At 36.1% G+C, this 25,440-nt stretch overlaps 1 protein-coding gene across 3 annotated transcripts in view; it reads right to left on the bottom strand.

Annotated features, from left to right (window-relative positions):
* The window catches only part of LOC148953345 (kynurenine/alpha-aminoadipate aminotransferase, mitochondrial), a 127,658-nt gene that overhangs the window by 20,360 nt on the left and 81,858 nt on the right, over window positions 1–25,440 (bottom strand). For all 3 annotated transcript variants that reach the window (XM_089088499.1, XM_089088497.1, XM_089088498.1), the window contains exons 2-5: window positions 16,959–17,051; window positions 11,526–11,694; window positions 3,202–3,391; window positions 1,210–1,341 (exon numbers count right to left, since the gene is read on the bottom strand). In XM_089088499.1, coding sequence (XP_088944625.1) covers window positions 1,210–1,341; window positions 3,202–3,391; window positions 11,526–11,694; window positions 16,959–17,025 — 558 coding nt within the window. In that variant the 5' untranslated portion in view covers window positions 17,026–17,051. The remainder of the gene's footprint in view (window positions 1–1,209; window positions 1,342–3,201; window positions 3,392–11,525; window positions 11,695–16,958; window positions 17,052–25,440) is intronic.

Here is a 25,440-nt window from a genome sequence, read left to right as displayed (position 1 = left end):
ATTTTTCATTAAGATTCTATCAATTTTAGAGGGTGTTTCCCCCTTTTTTCCAAAATAAGGCAAATTTTTTCAGGCTCTTAACGTTTGATGGATTAAATTAAATTTGATCAAACTTATATATTTGAAATCAGCATGGAAATCTGATTCTTTTGATGTATCTACTGGTATCAAAGTTCCCTTTTTTAGAGTTTCGGTTACTATTGAGCCGGGTCGTTTCTTACTTACAGTTAGTTACCACGAACTGTTTGATATGCGGTTTACTTGGCCCCCAGAATGGTCCCTGAATGTTTCAAGCAAATCTGACAGCCAAGACCAATTAGACCCCCTTTTTCAACTGCGAAACATGTCTGTAAAAAATTAAAATTTTCATAACTTAGGGCCCTTGCCGCTGGGTCTGCACGGACCTTGTTATACCTAGATGAATAATTATTGAATCTTTCGACTATTTCGAGAAAAGTGTGGAAACTTTTAACAGATGTCAAGGGAGGGTTACAGGTTGCCCAGGGGCAAAAACAGCAGGGAAAGAGGGCTCACTACCCTTCAAACACTTTTGCCCCTTACAAAGGACACTAGAAATTCCAATTTTCAATTGATTCAGATCCCTCCCAAGTGTCTACGACCATCTTTTCTACACAAAATGGCCAGGAAAAAATTAAATTAAAGTAACGCATGGAAGGGACTAGTTCTTTAAGACGTCAACACAAGGGCATTAACTCAGATAAAAAAGACGTATTTCCAAGGGCATCTACATAGATTTTTCTAGGTGTAGAGGAGAAGCCAGGATAATTTTTCTAGGGAGGAAGGAGGTCGGCGGCTCGGGAAAAATGTTACAGTCAGAAAAGGTTTTTATTTTAATTTTTTGTTTATTGCTGAATTTTGGCATATTTGTATTTGCCTTGTTTTCCAGGGGCTTTTAGTTACTTTTGTGCATTTTTCATTACAAACTTGCTGAGAAAATGAACGTTACTAGAATTACAAAAATATGCATTTTAAGAAGTATTTTTTTTTAGCTGATTTCGCTTTAACTTTCTAAATGTATTGACTTACTTTGTGGAATTTGAAAAAGAAAGACGCTTAAAATAAACAAATATGAATTTCCACAGAAGAAGGTCAAATTGATCTACAAAAAAAAAAAACAATCAAATCAAAGACAATAGATTTTCAACCGGCAATTGATCAAAAATGAAAATAACGAATTGACTAACCTACCTTAGGACCTTTTTCAATTGGACTTCCTGTATCATTTCCTTTGTAGTTGTCAAGGGCTTGTTTGAGACTTGAAGGTATTAGACCATCTTTGTCTCCAGACAAAGGGAGCCACTTAGGTTTATATGGATGAAGCTATAAAAAGAATTGATGATAAGTTGCGAAAAAATTAAATAAAAAAAGTGTAGAGCCAAATAAATGAATTCGAAGAAAGAAATTAAGAGGGAAGGGAGAGAGAGAAAAACAAATAATGAAAAATAATTATGTTTGAAAAAAGAGGAACTTCAATGAGAAAAAATGATCGAAGACAACAAATCGCAAAAAAAATATTGAAAAGGGAAGAATAAAAAGGAGGAAGGGGTCGAAAATCAGACCAAGCCTTAAAATGGGTTACACTCGCCAAAGTTTAGTCACAATCAGCATTTTTTTATTATTATTATTATTTCTATGATATTCTTTTTACTATACCTACACACAAGGAAGTGCACAAGCACAAGGCGAATTTAAGCAATGACAATTAGAAAAATACTATTTTTTAAGGGAGAGTTTTAATTAGGAATTAAAATTCGAAAGTTACTAGTTAGAGATAATATTTTTAAAATTTTTCAATACCTGGTCCAAGTACTTCCTCGTATAGAAACAGGGCCAAGTTATCAGGCAGAAATGTATGCCAACATGTTTTTCTCGTCACCTTATAAAATAATGACACAAGAATATAGAACTCCCCAGAAGAAAGTGAGTGAACTTGCTTGTGCAAGTCAAAGAAACCACCTGAAAATCGAACAATCACCACAAACTCGTAGTAGATTTGTAATTATATGTAGTACTTGCAAAGAAAGACATAAAAGGTTGAAGAAAAAAAAAGGAAGATTCCCATCAGGAGAACTTCATGTGACACGCATGAAGGTTAGGTTATGATCTATAAATAACAGACCCATCCAAAAAATCTTCGACTTTCTGCTTTAAGATTGTATTATCCAGCCAGTAATCTGCAAATATCAATGCAGGGGTTACCTTGTTTTTCGTGTTTTTTTTTTCGATGCAATCTTATATTTTGAACTGATAGGACTTTACAGACGATACTAATTTACATATTCTGGACTGTACTATAGTACCAACATGGACATTTATTTTGATTAACCATATACTACTATACCAATATTATACATGCATAAAAAATTAATTTTTTTAGACACAATCAATGTTCTTTCAACTTTCATGTGATTCTACGTCCTCCTAATACGGCTGGCGACAGTACAATGACAAATAGAAAGAAGGAAATTTGTATATTTATTGAATGTCTTACGACATTACCAGTTCTCTCTATATAATCAGCCAATTTGGCCCTTTCAAATTACATTCAAGATTAACAATTATCTTACTTTATATAATTGACAGGTGTCCAAAGCAACTAGCCAATCACGTGAGGTTATGAAACGAGTAGTTAAATGCAGAATTTCTCCAAGATACTTTTACAATCTGAGCCTGATAATTTCCAATGATCACAAGACACTATACCCTTTTTCGTTTCCCAGGGGGGAGATTTATTTGAATCTTTTAAGAAAAACTTTTTTTTCAGTAAGGGGACTTTTAATTTTTGTGTTTGGGGAAAGGGACGAAATATTTTTCTCCTACTCCGACAAAAGAGTATTCAATATATTGTTTTTTCTTTGATGCCCTTGTGTCCAATACGCTTTTTGTTATTTTATAATAAAAAAATATTTTAATTAAAACTATAAATAGGACAGGCAAGTAGTCGAGCCTATTTCGGGAGGTGTGCAAATATACATTTATATATATAATATATATAAATTTATATATTTATACATATATAAAAATATTTGTTTGTTTGTTGTTGCTGTTTTTTTCTGGGGGGGGGGGGAGTTAAACTAGTGTCACCACAGATTTTACCCAATAGTCACAGAAAAGAGGTTCAAGTTGGTCAAATAGCTGCTCCTTTTAGTGGTGAGTGGTGTGTGCTTCAAAAGAGCTTACTATGCTTAAAGTACCAGCATAACAAGGCTCTTCGAGAAGAACATAGTCACCATGGTCAACAAGCATCTCCATTGCTTTGCATAAGCCATCCTGACTTCCATTGGTCACTACTATTTCCCAGTCTATAGTGGATGGTGACTCATGAAGATATTTCTGCAGCTCCTTTAAATGTTTTACTAGGTTGGGATACCTGAAAAAAGAAACGAGAGTCATAGAAATGAACTAAAACTGGCCGCAAGAGGGGTGTACATAGCAGAAATATTTGGAAGAGGAAGAGTAAACATATTGTTCCCAGAAGAGAGGGGCCAGAAAATACAAAAATTCCACTTAGTTTAGGAAAAGCAAAAACCACAGTAATGAACAAAAATTCAAAGTGGGAATGTTGTAGAGAGGAGGAGAAAGGGCGAGGATTGTCCCTATAAAAGTGGGGTGTGTGACTTTATAAAAGCCCAAAGAGTGGAGAAAAAAACAGAAATAAATAACAATAAAAAATTGCTCGAAACCCAATAATTCCTAAATGTCCTTACACTGTATTCTTGGTCTTTTCTTATGCATCATAATTAGCAAATTTGCTTTTAAAATAATTATTGTTGTCTTTCTACTTAAATTGCAATTACAGAATCTTCTTTTTACTTGATCAAATTTCTGAATGCAATCATATCAAAAATGCCTAATACACCAATGGTCTTAGCCGATTTAACCGGCGGAAATTCATCTCTGGCATTTTTCTTGATGAACTCAACGAATGGTTTGGACAGAATGATCTCCTTATTATGAAGCTTAGGGTGTATACTATAATGGACCGAAGAAAACTGCTTTTAAATTTATTTCCTAGACATTTCTTCCTTCAGGTAATCAGATCAAGCTGTGTATCAATATGCTTATTGTCTTAAAGAGAGGGAGCGTCTAAGAATAGGTAAATAGGCGTCATCATTAACAAGTCGTTAACGCCCCACCAAAATCTACTTTTAAAGATGGGAGTTTTTCCAAAGTTGACTGAATTTGGTCAATCAAACAAAAATGAATTCTTAGCTTCTCTACCTCTTATTATCCTGTTTTAATTCTTTGAGTTGACTGGTTTTGTTGACTGAACTATTAGGTACGTATACACTACAGGTATTTATACAGTGGGACGCCTTTGGGCCTTAGCCCTAACCCCAGAAATTATCTCATGATTTGCAATATTTTCCCATGTATACATTTTCACATAATTCATAAATTATTTTTAGTTTTATCAACTACCACCCCCCCCCCCTCCCCTCCAAATAAAAAAAAGTTCGTATGTGCTTGGTCAACTGCTTGAACAAGCCCTTTTTACGCTAAATGCTTCACTCAGACAATTAGGCTCGTTAACAAAATAGCCGAAGATGACTTTCAATAATATTGTTCCCGAATGCTGAATCAAAGTTTGTAGCAGTATTGTTCATTCTAGATTTTTTCTAAATGACCTTTGACCAGATTTTCCAACTTTTTCCCTTATGTCAATTCTTTTCAATTTGTAAAATTAGTAACAATTATTGACAAAAAAAATAACATAAACACATCTTCACCAAATACTACAGTATGATGTGGAGGAGGGACAATCAAGCAAATTAAAAAAAGAAAACAATTTAACCTGGATTTCAGAAGGGGTTTAAAAACTAAACACAACTACAGCATCATATTCCCTGCTATCAATCTTATAACACTCCACACTCAACTCCTTCTTTAGCACACTACATTTAATGATTAAAACCAATTTAATCTATCAACTATGCATCCTATAACATTATTTCTTAGACACCATAAACTCATTGGTATATGTTATAAGTGATGAGATGAGATTTCACAGTACAGTGGAGATGAGACTCTCATTTGTGGCTGTGAAGAATTTGTTTTCAATGATCTCTGTGGCAACGATTCCTTTACATCCTGCGTTTCATTATTTGATTTTTCACGAGAAGAAGCTTCCTCTAGTGGGTTAATTTCGACACAAGAATCCATTTTGTAATTCAAATGTATGTAGGCTTTCAGTACAAAAATCTATATTATCATCAAAAATATAATACTCTTTTGGATCTTTCAGTGTAAAATAAAGTCTAATGACTTTTTTTTTATAAAACCATCATTTTGCACTGAGAATTGATTATGACGACATTGCGAAGGAATACTGCATTATGAATTATCCAAATTACTGACAGTGAGAAAGACGTGATCAATTTTTATTCATTCATTTATTGTTACCAATCATGGCTGCAGTGGAAGTTGCAACGTAGTTAGGAATGAAACGGCCCATAGTAACCAAATGTTAAAACGGGTTTACAAAACTGGCAAGTGAGGAAAACTTGTCATTTCTATAAGATTCACTAATTAAGATTCAATTATCTAAATAAGTCTTAATGGTAAATGTTATTTTAATTTTTTTTTTGAAATTTCAAGAAATAGCCTGAAACCGCAAAAAATTACGTCGGCTTAAAATGAAAAGTATACCAATTGAATGGCTATGGCCGAAAATCTTTAACATGAAACTTAAAGTGCTCTGGCCCTAACAACAAGGAAAATTGTTTTTTGGCATGCACAGCACTGATATGTTCTTTTTCCTTTTTTTCCCGTCGCTAGTGGCGCATCATAGAGGGCTTTTTAAGGGCTCATATTAAAGGAACTTGTTGCATCTACTCGTTTTTTTAATAATGAATGTTAAAAAATCTCAAAATTTTGATTGAATGTGTTTGGGGGAAATGGTGGACGTGAGATGGGGGTTAGTTACCCTCTAATCACTTTCGAATTTTAAAAAAGCACTAGCCCTTTCAATTTCCGATTGAATTTTGAAGTTTCTGAGACAGCGCTATCTATAAAAACCTTATATGCCCGCAGGGCATGACTTACATCCCTTGCCCTGAGGCAATTTTAAGTCTATCTCAAAATTTAATGTTTGTGCGACAACACTTTCTATAAAAAACCTCATATGCACCCAATGCATAACTTATAACCTTTGTCCTGAGGGTTGTGGGGGGTTGTCATCTTCAAAGACGTGATTTCGGGAGCTCGCAACTACGCTAAACAAAATAGTCATCTAATAATTTAGATTGAATGTGTTGGGGAAATGGTGGGCGTGAGAGGGGGGTTAGTTGCCCTCCAATCACTTTCGACTATTAAAAAGGGCACTAGCCCTTTCAATTTTGAATCGGATAAGTCCTTTTTGAAGTTTCTACAACAACACTTTCTATAAATATCTTATATGCCCCCAGGGCATAGCTTACAACCCTTGCCCTGGGGGGTGTGAGGGGATTGTCATCCTCAAAGAAATAATTTCTAGAACTTTCACCTACGTTGAAAAATGGCAATCTCAAAATTTTGTATGGAAGTGTTTGGGGAAATGGTGGGCATGAGCGGGGGGTTAGGTAACCTCCAATCACTTTCCACTATTAAAATTTCCAATTGAATGAGCCCTTTTTGAAGTTTCTACGGTAACACTATCTGTAAAACCGTATATGCCCCCAGGGGGTAACTTACAACCCTTGCCCTAAGGGGTGTGGGGGATTTGTCATCCTCAAAGACGTAATTTCCAAAACTTTCAACTGCGTAGAACAAAATAACTATCTCAAAATTTTGATTGGATGTGTTTGAAGAAAAGGTGGACATGAGAGGGGGGGGGGTAGTTGCTCTCCAATCACTTTTTACTATTAAAAAGGGCACTAGCCCTTTAAATTTCCTATCAAATGAGCCTTTTTTGAAGTTTTTACGTCAAGGCTTTCTATAAGAACCTTATATGACCCCCAGGGCATAACTTACAACCTTTGCCCTGAGGGCTGTGGAGGGGGTGTCATCTCCCCCTCCTGTGCGAGGGGTGTGGGGGGGGGGGGTTCACCAACGTTGAAAAAATGGCAATCTCAAAACTTTTATTGGATGTGTTTGGAGAAAAGGTGAACGTAAGAGGGGGGGGGTTAGTTGCTCTCCAATCATTTTTGACTATTAAAAAGGGCACTAGCCCTTTAAATTTCCTGTCAAGTGAGCCCTTTTTGAAGTTTCTACGACAACGCTTTCTATAAAAAGCTTATATGCCCCCAGGGCATAACTTACAACCCTTGCCCTGAGGGCTGTGGAGGGGTTTTCATCCTCAAAGACAAAATTTCCAGACCGATCAACTACTTTGAACAAATTGGCTATCTCACAATTTTGATTGGATGTGTTTGGGGAAATGGTGGGCGTCAGAGGAGGTTTAGTTGCTGTCCAATCACTTTTGACTATTAAAAAGGGCAATAGCCCTTTCGATTTCCAATCAAATGAGCCCTTTTTGAAGTTTCTACAACAACACTTTCTATAAGAACCTTATATGCCCGCAGGGCACAACTTACAACCCTTGCCCTGAGGACTGTGGAGGGGGTATCATCTTCAAAGACACAATTTCCAGAACTATCAACTACTTTAAACAAATTGACTATCTCAAAATTTTGATTGGTTGTGTTTGGGGAAATGGTGGGCGTCAGAGGAGTGTTAGTTGCCCTCCAATACTTTTACTGTTAGCAAGGGCACTAGCCCTTTCAATTTCCAATCGAACGAGCCCTTTTTGAAGTTTCTAGGAGAATCCTTTCTATAAAAACCTTATATGCCTTCATCGCACAGCTTACAACCCTTTTTCAGAGGTCTTGGGGGGGGGGGGTTGTCATCCTCAAAGACCTTAATTTCCAGAACTGAACAAAATCCTATCTCAAAATTTTGATTGGATGTGTTTGGGGAAATGGTGGGCGTGAGAGGGGGGTTAGTTTCCCTCTAATCACTTTCGACTTTTAAAAAGGGCACTAGTCCTTTAAATTCCGAATTGAATGAGCCCTTTTAGAAGTTTCTGCGACAGCACTATCTATAAAAACCTTACATGCCCCCAAGGCACATCCCTTACAACCTAACTTACAACCCTTGCCCTGAGGGGTTTGTCATCTTCAAAGACATAATTTCCAGACCTTTCAACTACATTGAACAAAATGGCTATCTCAAAATTTTGATTGGATGTGTTTGGGGACATGGTGGGCGTGTGAGGAGGTTCAGTTGCCCTCTAATCACTTTTGACTGTTAAAAAGGGCACTAGCCATTTCAATTTCCAATCAAATGAGCCCTTTTTGAAGTTTATACAGCAAAATCTCTATAAAAACCTTATATGCTCACAGGGCATAACTTGCAACCCTTTCCCTGGGGGTTGTGGGGGGTTGTCATCCTAAAAGACCTGATTTCTAGAACCTTAAACTACGTTGAACAAACTGGCTATCTCAAAATTTTTATTGGATGTGTTTGGGGAAATGGTGGTCGTATCACTTTCGACTATTAAAAAGGGTACTAGCCCTTTCAATTTCCAACCGCGTGAGTCCTTTTTCAAGTTTCTACAACAACACTCTCTATAAAAATTTTACATCTCCCCAGGGCATAGCTTACAACCCTTGCGCTGAGGGGGGTGGGGGTTGTCATCCTGAAAGACATAATTTCTAGAAATTTCGGTACGTTGAAAAAATGGCTATCTCAAATTTTTATTGGATGTTTGGGGAGATGGTGGGCATGAGAGGGGGATTAGTTGCTCTCCAATCACTTTTGACTATTAAAAAGGGCACTAGCCCTTTCAATTTTAAATTGAATGAGCCCTTTTTGTAGTTTCAACGACAACGCTATCTATAAAAACTTTATATAGTCCCAGTGCATAACATTACAACCCTTGCCCTGAGGGGTTTTGGGCGTTTATAATCCTCAAAGACATAATTTTTAGAACTTTCAACTACGTTGAACAAAATGGCTTTTTGAAGTTTCTACGACAAAGCTTTCTATAAAAACCTTATATGCCACCAGGGCATAACTAACAGCCCTTGCCCTGGGGGCTGTGTGTGGGTGGGGGGGGTCCTCCTCAAAGACATAATTTCCAGATCTTTCAACTACGTTGAACAAAATGGCCATCTCAAAATTTTGCCTTCCAAAAATTCCAAAAAAAGTTGCCTTCCAATCACTTTCGGCTATTAAAAAGGACAAAAGCTCTTCTAATTTCCAATCGAATGAGCCATTTTCCAAGTTTCTACCACAACTCCTTCGATACGAAGTGGCCTGGTCTAAAAGAAAGAAACAAAGAAAGAAAGAAACCAAAAAATAAATGATACATTGTGCAAACATCGTTGTTTACCAAAGGCAGCGCTATTGCACTGCCTATGATATTCCACTTGCTATGGGCTAGAGTTCAATCTTTACTATAATTTTATTTCTTAGTAAGGGACGTGATCATCTCTTACTAGGTTGCTAGCTACCGCTGCAACCCAGATTTCTTACTAGGTTACTAGCTACTGCTGCAACCCTGATTGTAGTATGTTCGTAACACCTTTTTATTGGATTAATTTTTCCCTCAACAACCTCCTAAAGTGCCAACTTACTACTTTAGCTGTTTCTGAGACACAACTAATACTTTCGTTTGACAACCTGCTTACCTGCTTACATATTTTTGGTTTCCCTTTAGTTTCACATCCCTACAAAGATTTCCAAAAACTTTACCTTTTCTTTTAATAGACGGACAAAGTACCTTTTGGTTTGTTGGCATTCCCTCAACATCTTCTGAAAGTTTCAACTTAAACTTCTTTATCAAAAACACTTTTTCAAAGATAATTTCAGTTGGAATAGTAAAAGACGAACCACAGAGAATCAGGCAGCTAAATAAGTCAAATATGGCACCATACCCCGGAAAAGTAACTTTTCAAAAGGTGCTTGCATTACATTGGCTTTTAGTTACTATGTGGCATGATTTGTTCTCTACGCGGTTTCAAATATCTCTACGACCATGACACCGATGTCCCCTTTATTATTGAACTATACTGATCCCTTATATAACTATAAGCTATAATTTTTTCTTTACTATAATTTGATGAGGAATATCATGGTTGGAGCCACTTTTCTTGTTTTTCAAGCGAATAGATTTTCCGTGTTGTTCAAGCCAAGGGACGGTATTCTTTCTATGTAGGGGCTTCGGACAAGGCTTCTCTAGTAGTGTACTTCTTGTTTTGATCTTACTCTTTTTTAGAAGTTAAGGATCATTGTATTTCTTAGTATGAGACGTGATCGTTCTTATTAGGTTGCTAGCTACCACCCCAAACCGGCTACTATGGGACCTCCTCGTCTCTTACTAGGTTGCTAGCTTCTGCTGCAATCATGATTTAGAGTTCGTTCCTTATTTGGAGTTTGTTCTTTACTATATTAAATGAAATAATAGATACCATTCCTGGATCAGATTCGGATGGCAATTTTTTCTCATTTGGCAGTTTGTTTTTTACAATTTGCAACTTTTGGTTACTATGGGCCATAATCCGTCTTTAAATAAATTGCAGCTACAGCTGCAACCATGATGTAGCTATCACTTATCAAGCTTGTACATGAAAATGCAGTTTTTTTGTAAAAATTGAATCTGCTTTAAAAACTATTTTCTTTTTCAAATTACAAAAGGCACTAGATGTAGCAATTTACTTTAAAATGAGCCATTAAACAGCTCTTTGTGATTTTCCAGTGCCAAGCTAGTTTAGGAGTAAGAAAAAACGGAGAAAAAGATGCCGTCGATGCGGAATATAGTAGTTCAAGCAACTTTTCTTGGTTTTCAAGCCAACATAATTTCTTTGTTGTTCAAGCCAAGAGACTCAAAATTTCCTATTTAGGAGTTTCAGACAAGGCGGTTCTAATGCTATGCTTTGTGTTGCGATTTGACACTATTTTTAGGAGTTATAGGCTATTGTACTTTTTACCATAGGAGGTGATCGCCTCTTACAAAGTTTCTAGCTACCGCTACAACCCGGATCATTAAAATCATATTAGAAAACCATTCATTCTTCAACAGCCTTTTAAATTCACTTAATTTACTATTTTTAATATTCTCATTTAACGAATTCCATAACTTAGCCCCTCTAAAAACAAGAGAAAACTCTGACCTAGACGTAACCAAATTATTAACATAAATTTTGTTTATTGACCTTGTGTCATGGTAATGAACTTTACTAACTTGCGTGAACACACTTAGAAAAGAAGCGGAATTATTTCTGGCGCAATTATACATAAAAACACCAGTATAAAAGTCACAAAGAGCAGCCGCTGGGATTATTTTCAATCTAGCATAAGCCATGATTCAGAACGGCTTAATTAGCAAGTACTCTAATAATAATATTTTGCAAAACTAGGACTGGACGAAAGATTAAGGAGAAAATTCCCAGCCATATTGAACTACACTACAAAAAATGTGATATTTTGGTCAAATATCAATAAGTGACCAAATATAGAATAAAACAATAAGCTCATATACTTTCAATACTTCAAAGGTTGTACAAAAGCTATGCCGTGGTTACCCTCTTGTTTCCGTATATTGCAATGCTGATTTTATGTCATTTGAATTGAGTTGAATTTCAGATCCATCATCTAGAGATACAGAAAGGGACTTAAAGGGGAACAGTTCAGGATTTGGCACTCCTCCAGCCAGAAAAATAAGATCTGGTGACGCTGACACAAGTAGCTTTGCTATAAAAAAAAGAAGATAATATTAGTTTGTGTCAATTCTGGTCCCCAAGTCAAGGAAATGCACTGCATTTGTTCATAAAAATAACACAGGCCTGCAAAAGAATTTTTTTTTAAATTGTTTTATTTTTAACGACTGATTTGTATGTATATGTTGGTGCTCATTTCAGAAATAATATTCGTTTCCTTTTGCATCACGCAAGGTTAGTCTACAAAATGAGGGTAAGGGTTTTATGGAAAATCATAAAACGGACATATTTCACATCGGTAATATTCATGTACGTGCTATTACTACTTTAAACATCGAAAATCTTTAAAAAACATATTCACAAGAGTTAATGTTAACAAGACTAAATCAATAATGCTAGGATTAAGTGAAGATGAAAAGGTGACGTTGGATAACTAAAAGATAGATCAGGCGGACAGCTTCATTTACTTTGGTAGTATTATTAGTAAGAAAAATGGGAGAAAAACATCTGAAAGAATAGGAAGATAAGTCTGCAGACCAAGATTAGAATATTGGAAGCTACAGTGATGGTAAAATATGGTTCTGAAGCATGGGCAATCCGAAAAACGGATGAAGATTTTCTTGGTGTTTTCCAGAGAAATTGCCTTCAGATTATTCTGGGTACCCAGCTGAATGACCGTATTTCAAACAGTAGGCTGTACAAAAAGTATGGTTAAATCCTGCTTTCTAGGGCTATAATGACAGTAAGACTGAGATGGCTAGGGCACGTTCTGCAGATGAAGGATAACAGACTGCCGAAGGTTGTCCTGTTCGGCCAACCGTCTAGGGAAAAACAAAAAGCAGGTCGTCTGCGGTTGGGGTGTGATGATACCATAAAAAAAGACTTAAGGGTAGTGGGACCTTCCTGGGAGGGTGTAAAGAGGGAGGCTTTGAATAGATTAGGATGGAGGAGGAGCGTGTGTAGGTGTGTTGGCCTCGGGCGGCTTGGTGCTCCGGTAACTTGTTAGTAGTTGTAGCAGTCATAAAAGTTTCATATTAAAACACCTTTACAAGCCTTTGTAGTATTTTTTTTCTTTTTCCTTCAAAAAATCGTTTGTGGGTTGAGGGATTTTCCCTTTTTAACACGCAGCAGTAGTCAGCCATAATAATGACGTTCCAGCGCCCTTGATATGTGTTCTATATCTTTAACATCTTGATCTGTGTTCTATTTCGTTAACATTTTGATAGAACAGTTCCCCTTCTCCACCCTTATTACTGCCAGATTTTCGGAAAATAGTCCACATAAGAATAAAGAAAATGAGCTTAGAAACTCATTTTCCATCCCAACAGTTTATGGTTATTTAACAGATTGGTAACAATATTGTTATAATTCGGGATCCCTACTTTAAGCTTTATCTCAGAGAGTTTGAGAAACTGCTCACAGAAATATCAAACACTCTGCATCTTTAGGCAAGTTTATGATAAATTGTTTCACCAGTCCCAACAGTTGCAGTGGTGGAAGCAGATTTTTTTGTAGGATTCACTAGAGTCTCCTTCACAAAGCTCTTAATTCAAGGAACCCCAGTTCTCCCTGATGGCTTTTTTAATATTGTTTACTGTCACTGCTATGGTAAACTTGGTCAACGGATCACACTTCCTGAAAGTTTAAACTTGATACCCCAAGTAATTCCAGAAAAGACACATAAGGTATTTTGACAACCTCTTGCCACACAAGGGTCTTTGAATTTACCTCAATACTTTAAGACAACAATTTTAACCGCTCCTTCCCCCCAATAAAAATTCAAAATTATGTTGCCCCCTTCCCCAAATCCACACAAAACCTGAAATTTTATCTACATTCTCCATGTCATTCCCAAGAAATTATAGATGAGCTATTTGATGGCCTGGATACCCACAATGTCTTAGGTTTACCTCTGCCTCCTCCCCAAAGTCAAAATTTGAGGTCTACCTGACTCCGCAATACCTCCTGAAGTTTTAAATCAATCTCAAAACGTTCTTGAAATATTGAAGAGGCCCTATTTTGTTAGCCTGGTTAAATGTAGGGCATTTTGATTAATATTACTACTTCACCATGAGTGGAATCTAGTCCAACAGGGGCTTGAAGTGCCAAAACTTTTAAGCACATTTCAGACAAATATATTTATACCTTTTATGTCCCCTCCCCCAAGTTAAAACTCAAGGTCTAAATGCCGTCCATCCAAAAAAAAACTTGAAAGTTTCAATTTGACCTCCCAATGCGTTCCCAATGTAGTGCAGATACGCTATTTTGACAACCTAGCAACCCATAGTGTCCTTTGATTTCCCTTGCTACTTAACCGTGAATAGATTCCAAGTCCTATACCTGCAGATAGCGCAAAAACGTTTAGGTTGACCATAGACGAGACGTATTTAGCCCCTTCCTCCAAAACAAAATTTGAATTTCCCTCAGTCACTCTGGCATTACTTGAAACTTTCAACTCTATCCCCCAAGCCGTTCCTGAGATACTCAGATATTGTATTTGATAACATGGATGCAGATAGTCTCTTTTGACATAATTTGATCCTTTCTCCGAAGTCATTGTTCAATTTTCCTAATCTCCCACTTAATATTTTCCGAATATTTCAGTTGTTCCTGAGATATTGCAGACACGCAGTTTTAGTAACCTTACAATACACAATGTCTTTTGATTTAATTTACTTAATTGTGACTGAATTAAAAGTCCCAAATGAGCTCATAATGCAAAAACGTTTCGATGGATCACAGAAAATCATTGTTTTTGTCCACATTGTTTCTGCCCCGAGGATTGTGGGGGTTCTGTTAACCCAAGAGTCATACTTGTTAAATCTTCTAACATTTCTGAACAAAATGAAAATCTTAAAATTTGAATCCAATAGCAATGGAATTATGGGGCACTGGGAGGGGCGTGGTAGCACCAGAAAAGGGTATAGAAGGGAGGCCGGTTGCCCTAAAATCAAGTTCGACCTTTAAAAACCTATTAGAACACTACAGCCGAATGTACCATCTCGCAAGATTCTATGACCACCTATCTATGAGTAGTGGTCTGGAAAATAAAATTTTGGCCTTTTGCTGGTCCTTTTTTGAGCTCCAAGATTATATTCAATTTCTCCTTCTATATTGGGATTACCTAAGCGAACAGACTTAACAATGTAGATTTCGAGCGAATCAGGAAAACAACGTTTTTGGCCTTTTTTGCAATTCATTTTTTGAGGGGAGGACGGAAGTTGGCCTTGCCCTGAAAATTTTCTTGTACATTAAGGTTCTCCCTGACCCAAGGAGCAATGACCGTAAATTTCAAACTGATCAGGGCAGAATTTTTTAGGTCCATTTCTAATCCCCTTACACCCCTCCCACAACAAAAGTTTGATCCTTTTAAGCCAGAAATCGATACCTGGAAGTTCCAAGCGAATCCCACAAGTAACATCATACTAGCCTCCTTTTCCATTACAGAACTTGAGCTTAAACAGTTGGCAACTTTCATTTTTACAGTTCTTGACCAAGGGACTGTGGGTGTCATGTCACCACCTGAGGCATATTTATTGGACATTTTGACTACTTTGCACAAAATTGCTATCTCAAAATTTTAATAGGAGGTCTTTGGGGGTAGGGGGAGTAGCAATAAAGGACATGAGAGGGGGTGGATGTCCCTCAATCTCTGCACATGATTGGATATTCTACGTAAAAGAGTTTGTGAAAGAACTGTTTTTGAAGGTTTGATAGTCCAGGTCTGAAAATAATTTTAAAAAGACCAAGACATCTTTAGGTACCAACAAAACTGACAAACTGAATAACTTTACTGATTTATGCAGCTATATTTCCCTATGTAGGTTCGCTTGTTGAGGTACCTTTACTTGCAAGTGGTAAGTAACCACATGAAAAATGTGGTGCCATCCCATTGCCTTGCCAGAAAACAAAAAGAACCTAATATTTTTGTGCAAAAGCTTACAGATGAAGAATTCAGTAAGGTAATATTTATTTCCAAAAGTTTATTATAAGCTCTATCAGAGCCAAATTTGCTTATTATGTCAAGTAAAGAAAAACCGAAAAGCACAAAGAAAAAAAAACAACAAAACAATAAACAACCCTTAAAAATCAATAAAAAACAAATTTTCTCATACGCAAAAGATTCATTAAAACAAAACCGAAAAAATTTGTAGACTATAGACTTCACAAATAGCATGTCCAAAAACTAATAAAATAAACTTTATGCAATGAATGATAAAATAAAAAAGGGGGAAGAGGGGGGAGAGCTTCGCTTATTTAACATTTCAATTATACAGGGGGAAAAGTTCCTCTACATCTTTCTGTGAAAAATTTTATTGGGGTGGAAATGGTGAGACATAACAAAGGAGGCAAGACCTAGAGAATGGAGGAATGACTAAGGGAAAGCAAATTTGTTCACAGTTATGGAGGGCACTCAGAGGTGTAGCTAGGATTTTCAGCACCAGGGGAGTATGAGGTTTTGCCCCCCCCCCCCCCCTCAAAAGACATAGGAAGATCACAGTATTCACGAAAAAAGAAGACACTTCAGTTTGGCATCCCTACAATAGCTGAACCAATGAACTACCATCCCCCTTTGCCCCCCCCTGCCTAGCTAGGACTAATAGTAAAACATATATTTTGTTCTCTTTTTCAGAGGTGACCAGACTGGCGCACGCAGAAGGAAAATATAAGGGACCTTGCCCTCAATAAAGATAGCTATTAGGGATCTTTTTTGGACTACCTCTAAACTGTCCAGTTCCCTGGAGATGCCGAGATACCAAACACGGTACCCAAGGATTAGGCATATAAATGAGATGAAAATACTTAGGCAGTGTGATTTTGGATATTTAAAATTTTTTAAAGACCTTAAGGACAGAAAATGTGCACTTGAACATTGTAAGATATCATTGATATGGTAATTTGATTTCAAGTCACTTGGGATTGTAGCACCAGGTAGTATTATAGTACCAGTCAGCAGTATAGAGGGGATAGGCTGAGTGAAAGAAGGGGGTCATAATGCTGATAGCTGATAAATATAGGGCTGATTAGCAGCCTAACTGGGTCGAAATGAAAGGCAGAATCTCCTCAAATAAATTTAAAAGAAAATGTGTGTAGGCAAGAGGTTTGTAAGAAAAGAGTTGATAAACTGGGTGTTTCATGAGAGGGGATAAAGAACAAGGTTCAAATTAGATTGGGGTATAGAGCGAGCAATTGTAGCTATGTAGGCCTTAACTGGCTTAGAGCTGCAATGAGCTTTGTTTTAGCAGTATCAGTTCCTTCACACAAGGTATCCCCCCCTCCTCTAAAATATTTACTCACTCAATTCTCTGATGGGGCTTGGTTTTCTTGACAAGGCCAGTGAAGTCAGGAATCTTGAATAATTCATTCTTCAATTATTCAGGGATAACAATGCTGCAATAAAACAGATAATTGAATTTTAAAGCTCCATAAAATTTTTATATAACATACCAACGAAAATACTCAATCATTTTAGTTTCCATATTGCACAAATTACTATATTAAATACAAAATAAGAATGATTAGATATTTTTTTCTCCTTTGTAAAAATCAAATTATAAAATTTCTCTAGACCTTAGACCTCATTCTAAAGCTGTGCTGAAGTAATGATGTCTTCCAATTCTGATATTAACAATATTTTAGCTGTCCTTAAATCTTAGTTTTAATTTTACTGTAAAGCGGTAATTTTACTGTAAATTTACTTACTGTAAAGTATTTAAGGTAATTTTACTGTAAAGGCGGTTTTGCTGCATACAAAGGACTTGTCCACCTCTTCTTCCTTAGAACAGGCTGACCTATTCTACTTTGAATTTCGTAATTCCTAACTACATGTTGCCAGCTTATATTTAGAGCAAAACAAACAGAAAACAAAACAAAAAAACATTAAACTTGCAGTAAAGCAGCTATTGACCAACTCAAAAAGCACTTTTGCAGCATGGCTGAATCTTAGAAGAATAGATTTATAGTTTGAATCAGTATCACCATAAAGGCTGCTGGAGGATATTCCATAGACATCATCACTGTCATAAATTCTCATATCCCTTAAAAACTACTCAGTAAATATACTTTGCCATTGTTACTATACATGGTGAAACATATTGCTTTTGCTTTTTTTTTCTGGGTGTGTTGCTTGCATTTGTACAATAATTACCATTCAACAGTTGGTTTGTAGTGCTTATTCAAAAAGAAAAAAAAAGTAAAATCAGCAAATTTAATGTTTGATCTTGGGTGATATCCTATTATTGGAGGGGCTCTCTAAATTCAAGTAAACTAAGAGCAAATACAAAAATCAGTTAAATAGTTTTGGGAAGAATGAAGTAAGAATTTTGTTTTTATTGTAGCCAAAAGAAGAGTCTTGGTCCTAAATTACAAAGCAGCTGTCGATAACAGTCAAGTGTGGCATATGTCCTCTTCTGAACTAAAAACTGTAACAAAAAAATTCTCACTGGATTACATTCAGAAAATGTCTGTTTAATGGGAATTCCGAGGTACTTATTAATTTATTATGAGCGCCATCCACCGTCCCATAATGCCCAAATTCGACCCCAAGCTTCTTCTCCTTCTAAGAAATCAGCACCTGGAATCTAAAATGGATTCATTTTGGCTTCAAGTAAATTTTGCATTGAGTTACTTTTACTCCATCATCATCATTTCTTCATTCAAATCACGTTCACAATTAAACAAACATTTAAACTACACACCTCAAAAACTGAACAATCTACCAGAATGATACTCTTTCTTCTTTTCTTTGCAGCTTGCTATTAAGAGCCTCATTTGTGCCTGGCTTTATTCCAAGTCTTGAGAAAGTTTTTCTTGTTATTTTTGCTGACTTTGCAGTACTGCTGCAGCTAAAGATGATAAATTGTAAAATCTTGGAACCAAAGAGCAAAATCTGCAGTTGTAGTCTCCTCTTTTATGAGGGGACTACAAACCATGCTCTCCTTGCCTCATTATCAATGCATTAGGTTTATTTAAAATTCTAAAGTAGAAGACATTTTCCTCATGTGATGGAAAAGTGAGTAACAACTATGGTAGATTCTTAAAGGAATTCTTCTCTAAATTGTGCTATGTAGTTGTTGCTTTCATTGTAGGGTCAATTCCTTGATGACTTGGCACATGTTGGAAACAAAGCTGGATGTCCTTTTCTAAATTCTCCATATTATTTATGTAGAATTTCTGTGTCAAGTTTGTTTCTGACTTGTGTACCTGGATATTGCCAGAATTAGAGTCTGTAAGGCTGCAAGACAGAATTAGAGTCTGTAAGCAAGATCACCTTCTTAAAATCTGGGAGCTTCTTATTAAAAACATCTTGAGCTTCAATAATAGCTTTCAACCCAGCTGTAAGGTTGGATGTGCCATCTAGAAGCCTAGTCGATATAACTTTAAGCCCCAGCTTCTTTATTTCATTTCAAGGAACCATCCACAAATATTTGCAGCAAATTCATAAAGCTGGTTGTACTTAAATTCATAAAGCTGGCTTTTACTTAACTAGGATAAGCTCAGCCTGGGATAAGCTCAAAGGAAATTTCAACTGTTTCAAATTTCCATTGGGGGGGGGGAGGCTTTTGAAATTGTCAGAGCCAAATCACTTCATTATCTGGCACCAAAACTAAATTTTTGAAAAGCACCCAAAATATACTTTCAGCACCTACTTTTTCCCAAGCAACTATGGGAAAAAATTATTTTGAAAACTTGATGGTTGAAACCATCTGTTTGGATCTTTGTGAAGTATTTGACAGTCAACATATTACTCCTATAGGCCTACTGTATTGTTGGCATTCCAGGGAGAATCCTAACTTTATAAATTGACATATGGTTTGTAAGTCCCAGAGCCAACCTTATTGCCATGTTCCTAATAATTTCCAGGATTGCCAAACTTGTCTTGTAGCAGCCTCTAAACATTTCAAAGGAATATTCTATCTTAAAACAGATAAACCTATTGTAGAAATCCAGCATCACAGTGGGAGAGCTGACCCACTTTATGCCTGCTAGCTGCTTCATGACCAAAAGTCTCTTTACACAGGATTGCTTTACTGACTCAATAGCATCCTTCTATACATTGTTAGGGTCTAAGATAACCCCCAAAAATTATGGCGAGGCATCATACATGACCTGCTTGTGATCCAGCCAAATAACTGGGGGATGAAGGAACTTTTTGTGACAAAATATGGCCTTGGTTTTCATGGCTGAGAGTATGCTTTTGAGAATGCCAGCTGCTCTGTAATGAATCCCTTGATTTGGCTTGCTAAATGGTGTAATCTACAGCTATGATCCATATTATTAAATCATATGCAAATTCAGCTCATCTAGCAGTGGAACTACTGAAATGAAGTTAACTCAGGAGCAGTGTGAACAGTAAAGGGCTAAGTGCTAAGCCCTGGGGTAGGTCAGTATCCAGTTGAGTTGCTTCAAAATATTCTTCATTTACTCTAGTTTTATAGCTTCAACCCAACAGGAAGTCAAACAAGAATTTTATAACCCTCTCAGAAAAACCTGTATGTCCTAGTGTGCCAAATAAGATAGTCTATTTACATCACCAAAACCAGCCTGAAAATCAAGCTAAACAATGGGTTTTTGGCATATTGGTAGAATGAGCCAACTGTTGACAAGAAAGAATACAGACTAGCAAAAATTAGTATTTAGCTTAAGGATATCTCTTGGCATTAGAGAAGGAGAAAGGGGCTGAAATTAAATTACACTGGAAACCCTCTGAAAATCCAATGCATAGACATTTTTGAATCTAATGAAGCAACTGATCATTTCAGAAGATTAAATAAACTGGACTTTTACCAATTTAGCTGACATGATTCTGCTTGAGCTGACATGATTTTGCTTGATTTTTCTAAAGCTTTTGACAAAGTTTTTCACAAGCGAATTGCAATTAAATTGTATGCAGTCAAGCTTGAGGAGAAACCCCTGCTCTGGATCCTTGATTTTCTTTATCTTCAATCTCAATGCGTTAAGTTATTTGATGACTCTGGTAACTGTATTCTTTCTTCCTCTAAGCATGTTTTGACTGGAGTTTCTCAGAGAAATGTCTTGGGTCCTACACTATTTAATATTTTCATCAATGATGCTCTTTCCGCAATCAGCAGTGAATATATGCTATATGCTGATGACATGATGCTTCTTCTTCTTCTTCTATTTCACAGCAGGCGGGCTTTTCAGTATTTACCATTTAGCCCTTTTCCTTTTGCTTCACTCTGTGGGCTACAGAGCTACTGGCTTGATTTCCTCTTATTTATTAGATATTCTCAGATATCTTTCAGTAGATCTTTCGACTCAAGGAGTTCAAATATAAGATGATAGATGTCGATTTCTATGCTCTGTGTGCAGGTATAGTTGGCCTGGCTCTTGGCTGATAATGAGATTTTGTGGTGTTTGAAGCAATTTAACAGTTTACAAAACAAGGTATGTTGTGCAGACGTCAGCATATTACATTCAAATAGGCAGTGGTCAATTGTTTCATTATTCATATTACAATACCTGCAAAGAGGGGACAGGGGAACTGAACCACTTGAATTAGGAAACTGGTATGAGAATGCAAGAAAGTTTAGTCCATTTGTTCCAGAACGAATTCTATGATAAATTTTAGAAAAATACTTATTGGGAAAGGGGGAAAGGATAGGATTATTCTTATTAAACGTAATATCTGATAGTCTCCATCGGTAAATATCTAATGGGGATTGGTCTCCCACTCGGCTGGTCAATATTTATAGCATTTTTTGCTATTTCATCAACCTGATGATTACCACTTATACGAGAGTGGCTAGGAATATACTGAAGATAATTTCTTATGCCACATTCTTGGACCAGCCTTGTCCTCTGAAGATTATGTGCTTCTACAAAATAATCTTGGACTGCTTGGTCAATGGGATGCAGCTTGACTTCTTGAATTCAATGTTGCCAAGTGCCATGTCATTCACTTCAGCAAAACGAATCCTTGTTGCTCTTATTTCTTCTCAGGCCACCACTCTCCTCAATAAATAAAGAGCAAGATTGATCTAACTCAAATCATTTCATTTTGTGTTTTTAAAGCCTATAAAGAAAAGTAAATTGAGACCAACTTAAGAATTTTTTTGGCCTTATAAATAGGGAAGGACCAGAGATGAAGGTATTAAAACATTTTCTAGCAGAAAAATTTCCCCAACAAAACACACACCTCATAAAAGCTTGTCTTGCCCTGAACTAGCCCTATAATTTCAAAACTAGTTTACTTTACTTGAATCAAGCAAAACGCAAGGCAAGCTTGCAAGCTAAAATAAATCCTTGTAATGAGTGTTTGAATCATTCTTAAGACAAGCAAACTTAACAACTTTGCCACAAGCAAAATAGATACACACTACATCAGCATGCTCTTTTTTTAGCTGGAGGATTTGCAGTCTTGAGGCTCTTTGTTTCTGGTCCAAAATAGCATAGTTTGACCCCTGAAATTATAAACATAATGTCTAAATTTAAATGTTTATACTTTTATTCGTTTTTGTGAACAATAGGTTAAAGCAATTAATCGGATCACTAATTTCCACTGTATGTTTAATTTTCAAGGTACAGGCTATTTTGAGATATGCATTAGTAACCTATTGTATAATCAATGAATTCAATTTTTAACAATTCAGTTACTTTCCTTTTCTACCACTAATTTTAACAGTGTTTTTGCTATCCTAACATAAATAAGGTTTTCATAAGCTAACAAAGTTGTTATCTAAATTTTGAAAGATTTTCTCTAACATATCAGATTGTTGATATGAACCAAACCAGTATCTAATCAGATAACAGATAATTCCTAGTAGATATCATACAGGAACCAAGCCTGAATAAATAAATTTGCTTGATACCAGGCTGTTGGCCAATAATAAGGCAAATCAATGACTTGCTGTGCTATTAGCATTTTTATAAGCTTACTTCAAGTATATGGTGTAGGTTGAAACAATCATCAATCAAGTTTAGAAGTTCCATAGGCTTTCAAAACAAATTTTCAGTGTTATGAGCATGAATCAAGGATTTGCCTTGCAATGTGCTGTTTCTAGTGTGATTTCAGAATTGCAGGGGTGAAACAAGTTTGAATCAAGGGTTTTCCCATACTATTGACCTGTTTTGCAAGCTTACAAAAAGGTTAAAGTTGGTCAGCTAGTAGGCTTCAAAGAAGCTTATTTGAGATTTTCTTTTTCTGGATTAGGTTTGCTTTTGCAAACTCATTTGCCTTCAACAGCAAGTTTGACTAAGCCTCCTCCTCAATAATCTACTCTCAAAGATAGCAAAAGCCCATCATCTAGAATTTTACCAAAATCAAGCAAAAGACATAGGTTTATATGGACAGATGACTTTTGTTCAGCTCTTGTCCTCTTCAAAATGGGTCCATGAACACATGCTACATACACTACAATAAAAAAGAAAATTGAATTAAATATGCACAAACATCCAGGAGTAGGCTACTATATATCCCTTTTGACTAAACAAAATGCCAAGATTTATATCTTTTGAAAGAAAATAATTTTAAGGAAAATCTGAGGACTCTGATCTTACCTCTTAGGTAGGTGATCCTTTTGCAAAAACATCTTTTTATTCTGGTCAGATCAGTGGTCTAAGGAATTTGATAAGAGTGTCAACAGAAGCCCTTTTTTGGTAAATTAATGTGCTAAGATCCTACATTTTTTACAGAAAAAAATGTTTATAAAAAACAACCCCAAGAAATTTGATTAATGTCCTCAGATTTTGGTTTAAGTTGTTTTCTGTCAAAAGAGCAAAGATCTTGGCATATTGATTTTGTTAAGAAAAATGGGGCTATTGTCATAAAAGTTCTCTCTTTAATTCAGCAGTCATTCAGTTGCTATCAGGTGAACATCTAAAGCAGATTAAATATATAACGGAAACTAAGGATTATAAGTTGACGGAATTTAAATTATATTGTGAAAGTTATTGGAATTTATTCGAACTTGGAATTTCGCATGTGTAGAATTCTAGCTGTTAACATATTGATTGCGACTATGCGTTTGATTGATTAAGCCCTTGCTTGGGTTGCCTAGTGTTTATGACGAGTGGATTACGATTTTCTAAGTGGCACTTCGGATTTGTTCTTTTTGAAATTTGGATTATTTGGAGCAGATTTATAAAGAGGGGTGAAAGCCGTGCCCAAATTAACGGTGGCTTAGCAAATTGCACGTAACGGACCAACGTGGATAAATAATTGGTCCTTAATGAGGTAAGCAGATACTTAATTTTTTTGTTTGGAAATAATCATGGGACGTAAAAGAAAGCAACCTCGTAATATTGGAGATGATACAGAAAACACTCGGAGGGGAGAAGGTGAGTATGATCTCAACGTTACTGCTAGTAGCACTGATTCTACAAATGAATTCACGATTTCAGCAGTTACGGAGAGTCTAAATACTGTTATCAGTTTGATAACAGAAAATGGAAAAAAGCTAGATTCTTTAGAAAATAGGATTAAGGGAATTGAAGATAAAGTAGCAAATTTGGAGATATCACATGCGGGATTTGCAAGGCAGCTGACTGAAAATGATGAGCGAGTGAGGCAGCTTGAGCAAGTCAAAGAATAAAGTAAAAGTAATTGCTGATGATTGTATAGCTCGGAGTAAAGAATCAAATAACTTGAGTATGAGATTGGCCAGGCTGGAGTTTGATAAACTGGAAAAGAATATTATTGTATGGAACGTCTCTTGTCAATCTGAACAAAATGCGAAGGATATCTTCAAAAGTATTCTTACGGAAGAACTCGAAATGGCTCCAGTCCCACCATTCAAGGTAACCCAAGTGAGTGAGCAACAGAAATTTATTCGTGTTGAAGTATCTGATAAAAAATCGAAAATTTATATTTTGAAAAATGCCAAGAAATTAAAAGGTAAAGCAGTGTCGTCGTTCCGTGATATTTACCTCAGTGATGGTGTCCCAGCTGAAGTTCGCAAAGCAAGAAATGATTTGTTGATTAAAAGGGGGAAACTACGCAAATTAGGAATAAACGCTTGGATCTCGAAAACATTTCCGCCTGTGTTACTTTTCAATCGCCCCAGCGGAACACGTGCTAAATACTCACCGGACGATTTGATTCCTGATGCACCGAATAATCAATCATTTCGTAACCAACATAGCGGCAATTAGTGAAGCTTATGAGGAAAAATAATTGTTCGAATTCATGTTCCCGTTGATTAAGAAGTAGCAGGTGATTAATTAGTGATAAAAAGAAATTTTGGCGGGAAATTGAAGGAGTTCATGGTTGATGGTGCATATAGTTCATAGTTGGTTGTTCGTAGCGTAGAAGAAATTTAAATATATGATAAGGCACCCAATATGCAAGGTGTACTGTAGTCATTGTTTTTTTTTTTTTTTTTTTTTTTTTTTAATATTTCTTTATTCTTTTTCTGCTGTTGTTATTTTTTATCTCATTATTATTATTGGTGTTATTATTTTTATTGGGCAGCATTTAATAAATTTATATTTAGAATGTATTGAATTGTGTCCCCTATGGAGTTGTACTCAAATTTGTCTATTTGGCTTTGATGTTGGATGAAAGATTGGAGTCTCCTCCAGGACAAATTAACGTATTGGGGCTGGAAAATAAGAAGGTAAATTTTGAAAGTAGGTATAATGAAATTTTTGATGGAAGTGGTGGGCCTGGTGGTTATTATAGGTTGGTGTTTGAAGATTCTAAATATTTATTTGTAAATCAAATGCAGATGGCATGTAGTAATGTTTCGGATAGATTTAATGTGTTCCATTTGAATTGCCAAGGATTGAATTCCAGTTTAGATTTTATAAATGAAATTTC

Source organism: Artemia sp. Qi Xiang Cuo, chromosome 4 (assembly GCF_049724085.1).
Source record: "Artemia sp. Qi Xiang Cuo chromosome 4, ASM4972408v1, whole genome shotgun sequence".
In the NCBI taxonomy this organism is placed as follows: domain Eukaryota; kingdom Metazoa; phylum Arthropoda; class Branchiopoda; order Anostraca; family Artemiidae; genus Artemia; species Artemia sp. Qi Xiang Cuo.
The sequence above is the reverse complement of the archived record's forward strand: the minus strand, read 5'-3'. Positions and strand labels throughout refer to the sequence as shown.